The 11268-nt window shown below is 45.0% G+C and overlaps 1 protein-coding gene across 1 annotated transcript; it reads left to right on the plus strand.

The window, feature by feature from the left end:
- Positions 1-4328: 4328 nt before the first annotated feature.
- On the plus strand, positions 4329-9808 carry LOC148538288 (uncharacterized). The gene is given in 4 exon segments (XM_088457594.1): positions 4329-4466; positions 4753-4884; positions 5110-5990; positions 5992-9808. Coding segments are annotated over 4 exon segments (2484 nt in total). The 3' UTR covers positions 7325-9808.
- Positions 9809-11268: the final 1460 nt, after the last annotated feature.

Genomic DNA, 11268 nt, shown 5'->3' on the forward strand with positions numbered 1-11268 from the left:
GTTAGGGTAAGCATTAGGCTTATGGTTAGGGTAAGCATTAGGGTAAGCACTAGGATTACGGTTAGGGTAAGCATTAGGCTTATGGTTAGGGTAAGCATTAGGCTTATGGTTAGGGTAAGCATTAGGCTTATGGTTAGAGTAAGCATTAGGGTAAGCACTAGGCTTATGGTTAGGGTAAGCATTAGGCTTATGGTTAGGGTAAGCATTAGGCTTATGGTTAGGGTAAGCATTAGGCTTATGGTTAGAGTAAGCATTAGGGTAAGCACTAGGCTTATGATTAGGGTAAGCATTAGGCTTATGGTTAGAGTAAGCATTAGGGTAAGCACTAGGCTTATGGTTAGGGTAAGCTTTAGGCTTATGGTTAGGGTAAGCTCTAGGCTTATGGTTAGGGTAAGCATTAGGCTTATGGTTAGGGTAAGCATTAGGCTTATGGTTAGGGTAAGCATTAGGCTTATGGTTAGAGTAAGCATTAGGGTAAGCACTAGGCTTATGGTTAGGGTAAGCATTATGCTTATGGTTAGAGTAAGCATTAGGGTAAGCACTAGGCTTATGGTTAGGGTAAGCATTAGGCTTATGGTTAGGGTAAGCACTAGGCTTACGGTCTTGGCAAGAATTAGGCTTATGGTCAGGGTAAGCATTAGCCTTATGGTTAGGGTAAGCATTAGGCTTATGGTTAGGGTAAGCATTAGGCTTATGGTTACAGTAAGCATTAGGGTAAGCATTAGGCATATGGTTAGGGTAAGCATTAGGCTTATGGTTAGGGTAAGCATTAGGCTTATGGTTAGAGTAAGCATTAGGGTAAGCATTAGGCTTATGGTTAGGGTAAGCATTAGGGTAAGCACTAGGCTTACGGTTAGGGTAAGCATTAGGCTTATGGTTAGGGTAAGCATTATGCTTATGGTTAGAGTAAGCATTAGGGTAAGCACTAGGCTTATGGTTAGGGTAAGCATTAGGCTTATGGTTAGGGTAAGCACTAGGCTTACGGTCAGGGCAAGAATTAGGCTTATGGTCAGGGTAAGCATTAGCCTTATGGTTAGGGTAAGCATTAGGCTTATGGTTAGGGTAAGCATTAGGCTTATGGTTAGAGTAAGCATTAGGGTAAACATTAGGCATATGGTTAGGGTAAGCATTAGGCTTATGGTTAGGGTAAGCATTAGGCTTATGGTTAGAGTAAGCATTAGGGTAAGCACTAGGCTTATGGTTAGGGTAAGAATTAGGCTTATGGTTAGAGCAAGCATTAGGGTAAGCACTAGGCTTATGGTTAGGGTAAGCTTTAGGCTTATGGTTAGGGTAAGCACTAGGCTTATGGTTAGGGTAAGCATTAGGCTTATGGTTAGGGTAAGCATTAGGCTTATGGTTAGGGTAAGCATTAGGCTTATGGTTAGAGTAAGCATTAGGGTAAGCACTAGGCTTATGGTTAGGGTAAGCATTAGGCTTATGGTTAGAGTAAGCATTAGGGTAAGCACTAGGCTTATGGTTAGGGTAAGCATTAGGCTTATGGTTAGGGTAAGCACTAGGCTTACGGTCAGGGCAAGAATTAGGCTTATGGTCAGGGTAAGCATTAGCCTTATGGTTAGGGTAAGCATTAGGCTTATGGTTAAGGTAAGCATTAGGCTTATGGTTACAGTAAGCATTAGGGTAAGCATTAGGCATATGGTTAGGGTAAGCATTAGGCTTATGGTTAGGGTAAGCATTAGGCTTATGGTTAGAGTAAGCATTAGGGTAAGCACTAGGCTTATAGTTAGGGTAAGCATTAGGCTAATGGTTAGGGTAAGCATTAGGGTAAGCACTAGGCTTACGGTTAGGGTAAGCATTAGGCTTATGGTTAGGGTAAGCATTAGGCTTATGGTTAGGGTAAGCATTAGGCTTATGGTTAGAGTAAGCATTAGGGTAAGCACTAGGCTTATGGTTAGGGTAAGCATTAGGCTTATGGTTAGGGTAAGCATTAGGCTTATGGTTAGGGTAAGCATTAGGCTTATGGTTAGAGTAAGCATTAGGGTAAGCACTAGGCTTATAGTTAGGGTAAGCATTTGGCTTATGGTTAGGGTAAGCATTAGGCTTATGGTTAGGGTAAGCATTAGGCTTATGGTTAGAGTAAGCATTAGGGTAAGCACTAAGCTTATAGTTAGGGTTAGCATTTGGCTTATGGTTAGGGCAGTGGTTTCCAAATTGTGTGCCATGGCATCTTGCAGGGGTGGCTCAGGTTGGTTTTCCAGCACTAAATCAAATTATTTATTGACAATGTAATGTAAATATGTGGACAAAGAGAAGTGCAAACCTGTCCACCTCCACATAACTGAACCTAAGGATGACAGGTAAGCACAAATGACTTCACTTTACTACATTTTTTCATAACAAACTTTTGGCTTAGGGTTACAATGAAAACAATGCTGGTAGTCTAGGGAGCCGTGATTCAAAAAAGTTTGGGAACCACTGGGTTCGGGTAAGAACTAATCTTATGGTTAGGGTAAGCATTAGGATTATGGTTAGGGTAAGCATTAGGCTTATGGTTAGGAGCAGACACACATGATAAACAGAGTGTCGACATTCTGAGCACGTTGACATGCTAATTGTCTACATTATGAACATGTCGACATGCTGTTTCAACATAACAACCATGTATACATTCTAAAGTCTATTCCCGTATTTTTGCTCCATATCGATGTTCACATTTAATAACCTTCAATTTCACTCTTGATAATAGTTATTTATTATCCAGTTATTAATAAACATTTACATTCTTCAGCGCTTTACAGAGAATATTTAGCAATTCACATCAGTCCCTGTCCCAGTGGAGCTTACATTCTTTTTTCTTGACCACATGTACACGTATACACATTAGGGTTAATTTTTTGGGAGCCAATTTACCTACCAGTATATATTTGGAGTGTGGGAGGAAACCGGAGCACATGCAGGAAACCTACACAAGCACGGGGAGAGTGTACAAACTTCACACAGGTAAGAGCGTGCTGGGAGTCAAACCTAAGACCTCAGAGGGAATAGTGCTGACTATTACACCATTCGTGCTGTCCAGTATACAGTATATGCAGTGTAATCAAAAATTACTATCACTTTTTTCTTTTTAGGAATAGATTACTCCTAAGAACTTTTTCTCATTTCATTAATGTTTTGCTTATTGAACAATTTTCCTGTCTGTCACTTAGCTATTCGTCCAGCCAGCAAAGCTCATTCACATCATGACACTTGGTTCTTCTGTTGTTACAATTAGCTGAGGGCTGTATAGGCACGAAGCATATAAGTGTCCTAATTTTTTGTAATGGGATATAAAGATTGGGAACCTGTTGCTAGGTAGATTAGTTGTTTGTGTTTGGTGGTGACGGACATTGGACTTTAGCCTATGAATGGGTTTTAGGGCGTATACCTGTCAATATCTATTTAAGGAAGGATTTGAATAAGGTCCAGCCTCTTTGCAGTTTGGAAGTCAGGCTGAGTACCATATGTGTTAGATATACATTACCTCAGGAATCTTTCCTTTGTATTAAATAATCTGTATTGTCTTTCTTAAATATCTGGTTTTATTTCTTAATATCCCCACTCTCTCTATACCTAATCATCTTTTATTTCTTTCATTGTTTCATTTCAAACCTTCTTCCCCCCCCCCTTTTTTCTTTTTTCATACCCTTTTCTCTCATTTTAAGTTTTCTTTTATAAAAGTTTAACTGTATTTTTATTTCTTTTTATTTAGCTTAGCATTGGTATTATACAGCACTGTTTAACCTGCCCAGCGACAACCCCCCCACCCTCCCCTGGTTGCTTCCCCGCCATTTGCGCTGCTCAGGTCGTCCAACACCCCCCCCACCCCAAGGATAAGCTTACCTTACTTGGGTCCCTTCCATACTACAGCCAGCATGCCCCGTCCAAAAAGATCTGCTCCCCCACCGCAGCGCCTTGCGGACGCGGCCCGCCCGCTGGCATCCGCGGGCTACCGCCCGGCCAGTGTGAGCGGGTGCTTACAGCCGGCGGCGTCTGCACAATGCCGCGAGGACGCGGCCAGCTCGCCGGCGTCCTCCGCTTCCCGCCCCCCCAGTGCGGGGGAAAGTTCCCCCGGCCCTGGGGAACCTAACTGCAGTGCCCCCTCGCAGCGCGCGGCTTCCACTCCCACGCCGTCCGCTTCCCCCTCTCAGCAGACTCTGCCCGACCTCCCCGCATCCAGTGTGATTAGTGCGGGGCAGGAGGGGCTTGCAGACGGGAGCGCCAGGGACTGGGCATCCCTGGTCCCGTCATTATACATCCCCAGGGGATTAGCTACTTTAGAGCCTGCAGGCCTCCGTGCGGAGGCCGCATTAACCCCCCACAGTAGGGCTTACATGGCAACTCCTGGTGCTAGTGCTGCAGGGGTTAATGCAGCTGCCACCATTTTAGGAATGAGCCTTGGGGCTCAAGCTGCAGGCTCCATCTTAGATGGAGCAACAGCGCCACCTGCTTGCCAGACAGGTTTTATGCAGGTAGTGAGCTCACATAGCTCACTTGCAACAGTTAATTTACAAGCCCAGCCGTTAGCTTTAGGGACGCATAGGTCCATGGCCGCTAGCACATTCCCGGCAGGTTTTCCTGGTTTCCAGGTTTGTCCGGCAAACATTCCATGGCAGCAATATTTCCACTTGTCAACATACCCGCAAGTCACCTCATACCTGCCTGCAGTAGTATCCTCCCCTGCTGCGGTGCAGTCAACTTGGTCGTCAGGCTCCCAGCTGAATTTTATGCACAGCCCCAATTTCACACCATTTTCAGCCCCATTGCAAGTCAACCCTCCGCAGGCCGCAATGTTTGGACAAACACCTTATTGGCAGCAAGCTTTCTCGTCCATACAACAACCCCAAGGCCATTTCACGTACCCCTGGCAAGCAAGCCACGCGCCACCGGGTCAGTGGTTTTCCGGTTACACACCGGCCAATAGCACACCCGTTGCTTCCCTTTCACCCGCACACGCCCCCCCCTCACATCACGCTACCTCTACCAGCAGTGCGCCCATTTTACCACCAGCCCCCCCCAGTCCCTGCGGACTCTGAACCCCCTCCCCTTCCCCCCACTCCTGCTGCTGAATTGGTAATTTCAGACACTTTAACAAACACTGTTTCCATTTCTGAGGTGGCTATCAATTCAGGTACGGAGGTAGCACCAGTAGAAGTCGTGCGGAGGAAGAGACAAGCAACAAGCGAACAAAGGGTCTTACCCAGGGATTCATTCAGTTCGGTTACAGCAGCCAACGCGGACGCGGTGGAGATTCCTGTGCCATCTGGATCTGGTGAGCATGCGGTTTCTCATATGTCCTCTGTTAGTTCCTCATCTGCCACTTCAACCAGTAGCGAATCCTCCGGTTCGCCTAGGCGCCCGCGGAAGTTAGCAAAGTTAATTGCGCATCGCTTAGCGAAAAAAGCGGCAAAGCAGAAAGATAAGGCGGTAGCGGTACCTTCTTCTGAGCCCATACATTTTTCAGACATGGTGCATTGTGCAAATACGGCCGTAACCAGGGGTTTGCGAAAGAGAATGAAGGAGAAGATTAAAAAGGGGAAGTATGTAGACGTGTTTACGCTTACAGACGAGATGAGGAGGGATTTTGAAAAGGCTAAGAAAGCTGGAGGTATAGGTGAAAACGCTTTTCGGAGTTTTCATCACTGGTTAAGGGGTTTCTTGGTTTTTTCAGTATCTTATCTTGAAACAAGGCCCAGCGAGCATCCCAACATTTTGAAGTATCTATTTCTGGTCCATGAAATATTCATAAAGTCTAGGGGGTATGTTTGGAGGGAGTACGACGAAAAATTTCGTAAAAAGCAGGATGGAAACCCAACCATGCCTTTAGGATTTAAAGACGTAGAGGTTTGGTTGGAAGTTACACAGCAAAACAAAAATACGTATGAAGGCCAAGATAAAAAACACACACATACGACTAAGGCAGGGCCGGGGTTCGTAGGTAAGGGGAAATGTTTTGCATTTAATGACTCTAAATGTCACAGGGGTGCAAGTTTTCGTTTTCGACACTCATGTAGGATTTGCGGGGCAGGTCACCCAGCAAGAGAATGTAAGTCCTCAGCAAGGGAGGGTCAATCCGAGCGCGTTGCAGGCAGTGGAAGTATTAAGTAAGGCACCATCTCCAGTGGTTCTTTCGGAACTCAATAAGTGGTTGGCAAAATACCCCAAGTACGATGATGCTAAATTTTTGCAGGCAGGTTTTAGTTTAGGTTTTACTTTGCCCATTGTTGACTCGGTACACGTCGTAGCACGTAGGAATTTAAGGTCAGCAAGGGAGTTACCTCGTGTGGTGAGGCAGAAGGTGGAAGCGGAAATGAAGTTGGGCCGCATGTGCGGCCCTTTCTTAGCTGAACCGTTACCCGGTTTGTGCATTTCCCCTTTGGGGGTGGTGCCCAAGAAAGTTCCGGGAAAGTTCCGTTTGATTCAGCATTTGTCTCACCCTCGGGGTGCCTCTATTAATGACGCAATTCCAGAAGAGTATTGTAGGGTTCGCTACCAGTTATTTGAAGAGGCGCTTGATTTGATTAGGTTTTTTGGCCCAGGGGCATTGATGGCGAAATTGGACATTGAGTCCGCTTTTCGACTTCTTCCGCTTCACCCCGATTCCTTGCGGTTTATGGGGTTTAAATTGGACGCCCTTTATTACTTAGATAAGTGTTTACCCATGGGTTGTTCTGTCTCTTGTGCATATTTTGAGAAACTCAGCACTTTTTTGCATTGGTGCATCCAGGCGGGCACCGGTCATACCGGCGTAGCGCACTACTTGGACGATTTTCTTTTTATAGGCCCAAGAGACAGTAACGTTTGTCAGGATCTTTTGTTTTCGGCTTGCGCATTGTTCAAGATCATGGGGGTTCCAATTGCGCATGAAAAGACGGAGGGACCTACTTGTTGCCTTTCGTATCTGGGTATAGAAGTAGACACAGAAGCAGGTTGTTGTCGCATTCCGGCAGACAAGGTTCGGAAGCTGTTGGCCCAGATAGAAGAATGTTTGAGCAAGGACAGAGTGGGACTGCGTCAGGTTCAGTCCCTCCTGGGCTCTTTCAATTTTGCCTGCAGAGTCATTCCGATGGGAAAGGTTTTTTGTAGGAAGTTGGAGAGGGCAACTGCGGGAGTTGTCAAGCCGCATCATACCATAAGATTGTCTAAAGAGATGAAGGACGACTTGCGGGTATGGTCATCGTTTTTGAATGACTTCAATTTGGAACTGATCTGGACTTCCGGGCCGGTATCAAATTCAGTCATTCAGTTGTTCACCGATGCGGCTGGTTCTTCAGGTTTCGGAGCCTTTTTCCAAGGGGAATGGTGTACTGCCCCTTGGCCCCCGTCCTAGTTTGCACGCGGTTTCACGGCCAACTTGCTTTTGTTGGAATTGTTCCCGATAATTGTGGCTGTGGAATTGTGGGCGGAAAGATTGTCGAATCAGAGCATTGTCTTTCGGTGCGACAATTTGGGAGTGGTTCATGCAGTTAATAACCAGCGTTCGTCGTCACCACAGGCACTGCGGCTTTTACGCCACCTGGTTTTGAAGTGTCTACAGTTTAATATTAATTTTACGGCTAAGCATGTCCCCGGGGTTGACAATGGGATAGCGGATGCTTTATCCCGTTTCAACTTCGTTAAGTTTAGAAACCTGGTGCCAACAGCTGAACCCCGTGGATTAACGTGTCCTCCTTATGTCTGGCAGATTATCGATCAGGCATAGTGGAATTGGCACAGAAATCCTTGGCGCCATCTACACTGAGAATTTATTCGTCTGCTTGGCACGAATGGGAGGCTTTTTGCGGTAGTTGCCAGCGGGAGGGTAAGTCGGTGAATGATCGTTTAATGGAGTTTGTTTGGGGGCATTATAGTCAAGGGAGGTCAAAATCTTCCATGGCTTCAGTTTTGGCGGGAATTTCCTTTTTTGCTAAACTTAACCAGGTTGCAGATCCCACTAAATCATTTGTTTTGTCTAGGGCTCTTAAGGGATGGGCTAAAGAGAGGCCATCGCCGGCAGACTCGCGCAGGCCCATTGATTTGGTTTTGTTAACGGATTTGTTAGAAATACTGGGATCAGTAACGGACTCAAGTTTTGAGACGGCTCTGTTTCAAGTGGCTTTTTCTTTTGCTTTCTTTGGGGCCTTCGAATTAGTGAGCTAGTGGCATCAAGTAAGCGTTCCAGCGATACTGGTTTATTAGTTAAAAACATTGTAGTAAAATATGAGGCGGTTCTATGTAAGATCCCTAGGTCCAAGACGGATCAAATGGGAAAGGGCCGTTGGTTGTCTATTAAAGGTAATGTTGTAGCTGATATTTGCCCATTGAGACTAGCCAAGAATTACTTGCAACAGCGGCCGGCAGTAAAGGGACAGTTTTTGTTACATGCGGACTCTTTGCCCCTTACTAAATTTCAATTTGCATCAGTTTTTAAGCGTTGCTTGGTTAGATTGGGGTTGAAAAGTGAGGACTACGGCACCCACTCGTTTCGCATTGGGGCGGCCACTTGCGCAGCGGCCAGCGGTTTGCCAGCATCGGCCATCCAGGAGATGGGACGATGGAAGTCTTCAGCTTTTAAGTCATATGTTCGTTTTGATAAGGTTTGAAGTTGCGCCGTTTGCGCTAACCCAAAAGCGTTGCTTACCCGTCAGTTTTTGAATGGCTAGCATTCAAAAAGTGGGGGTGTGAAGGGATTTTTATTTTCCTCCGAGGGGGCCTAATTACAATTGGCTGAACTTCAAGGTCCACGGGAGGTTTTTATTTTTCTCCTTCACTTGGGTTTTTATCATTTTGTACTAACCTTTTCGTTAATCGTTTTCAGTTACTTGGTTTGCTGGGCATGGATACTGACGTTTAGGGATCTTTCTTTTACAGCGTCCTATACATCAACGGAGCAAGTGTGGATTGTAGGTCACTCCTACATATTTTGGGCCGAAAGGCATCCTTTTGCTAGGAAGGCTTCATTGATGTTGGAGGGGCGTAGGGTTAGATGGTTAGGGGTGCGCGGTTTAAGGTGGGCAGCGTTCTTGGATTTAATCTTCAAGAAGGAACGTCTTTGGGGGAGACCTCGATGGTTAGTAGTGCACCTTGGAGGTAACGATGTTGGGCAGGTGAAAGGTATTGAGTTGATCCTGAAAGTTAAAGCTGATTTGGCAGAGGTGGCTGCACGCTGGCCGGATGCTCACGTGGTATGGTCAGAAATGATACCTAGATTTGTTTGGAGAGGTTCCAGGGATCTGGTGGCCATAGACAAATGTAGGAAAAAGGTTAATGCAGCTATTTTTAAGTATGTGTCTGCTTCGGGTGGCGTAATTGTTAGGCATCAGTTGTTGACATTACAGAGTCCGGAATATTTCAGGTCGGACGGGGTGCATCTTTCTGACATCGGTGTAGAAGTTTTCCTCAAGGATATTTTTTCATTTCTTCGTAGATAAGGAATAGGGGATTTTTGTAGTCGTAAGTTAATTAAGGGTGGCGGGGCTGCGGTTTTTTCATAACCTAGCCGTGGCGGGAAGGCGCTACTAGCCAGCGGCCACAAGTGGCATAAGTGGTAGTTGTGGGGCACTTACCCTTTTGAAAGACGGCGGGTATGTCCTACCCCTGCGGGAGGACAGCGGGCGTTTCCTTACGGAGCGTCCACACTGTGCCAGAGTAAGGGGTGGTGAGTCCTGCACAGCGCAGGTTATGCCGTTATAGAGGGGGGGCGTTTAGTCGTCCCCCAATTTTTTAAGGTAGTCAATTTGGCTAGAGCTGGTGTGTGGTAGCGTCCTTCTTTGCCACCCTTATTATTTAAATTAAAATTAATTAAATAAATAAATACAGTTTAATTTTAAACCAATTGCAGTGGTGTCTTGTCGTTTTTTATTAGTTGTAAGCTAGCTTAACGGGTTGTATTTACAAGTGTTAATTGCAATAAATTAATGGACAGCTTAAATTAGCTGAGGGCTGTATAGGCACGAAGCATATAAGTGTCCTAATTTTTTGTAATGGGATATAAAGATTGGGAACCTGTTGCTAGGTAGATTAGTTGTTTGTGTTTGGTGGTGACGGACATTGGACTTTAGCCTATGAATGGGTTTTAGGGCGTATACCTGTCAATATCTATTTAAGGAAGGATTTGAATAAGGTCCAGCCTCTTTGCAGTTTGGAAGTCCCACCCACCCACCCACCCAAATGCAATAAGGTACATGTTTGTTTGTCTTACTAACCTTTAAATTAAGAGTTAGAGGTATGCAAGGCGGGAAGGCGCTACTAGCCAGCGGCCACAAGTGGCATAAGTGGTAGTTGTGGGGCACTTACCCTTTTGAAAGACGGCGGGTATGTCCTACCCCTGCGGGAGGACAGCGGGCGTTTCCTTACGGAGCGTCCACACTGTGCCAGAGTAAGGGGTGGTGAGTCCTGCACAGCGCAGGTTATGCCGTTATAGAGGGGGGGGCGTTTAGTCGTCCCCCAACTTTTTAAGGTAGTCAATTTGGCTAGAGCTGGTGTGTGGTAGCGTCCTTCTTTGCCACCCTTATTATTTAAATTAAAATTAATTAAATAAATAAATACAGTTTAATTTTAAACCAATTGCAGTGGTGTCTTGTCGTTTTTTATTAGTTGTAAGCTAGCTTAACGGGTTGTATTTACAAGTGTTAATTGCAATAAATTAATGGACAGCTTAATGAAAACCTTATTGTATCAGTTTGTATTAGATGTATTATATGATGTTTATAAATAGTGAGATATTGTTATTCTCCTTGTATCTTTAACAAACAAATATGGTAGAGATTACAAGGGCCTGATTCAGAGGTGCACTCAGATGCGTCTCTTTCCTCAGCAGCTTCTGCGTCTTTATGCTAATGCCGTGATAGATTCTGAGCCTACTGGGATGCCCACTGGCAGTGGCGCTATTCCATCTGATCAGAACAGTTGGGCATGTTGGAAGATTTTTCATGCCCGACTGTCCCATCATCGATTATATATAAAATCAGCGGATCGGGACATTAATTGCATAATGTATGTCTGTCTTAACGTTAAAATACATTTGGGGGATTTCGACCTTGTGCAACTACCACAAGTGGAATATGTGCCCCCTCATCAGGGGATATAGTGGATTAAAACATTGAGTATAACTTATTATTTGTTTTGGCACCAACACATACAAGTTATGTTTGTCTATTACTGCATGCACCTGTCAGATATCAATGAGATATACTGTAAGTCTTACTTTTAGATTTGAATTTGTATTCATTTATTTTTAGTAATTAGAAATATTAAATTGTGTGTTATTCATGGAATATTTCCATATGTTATGGC

Source organism: Taudactylus pleione, unplaced genomic scaffold (genome assembly GCF_031769625.1).
Source record: "Taudactylus pleione unplaced genomic scaffold, aTauple2 ptg000041l, whole genome shotgun sequence".
NCBI lineage: Eukaryota > Metazoa > Chordata > Amphibia > Anura > Myobatrachidae > Taudactylus > Taudactylus pleione.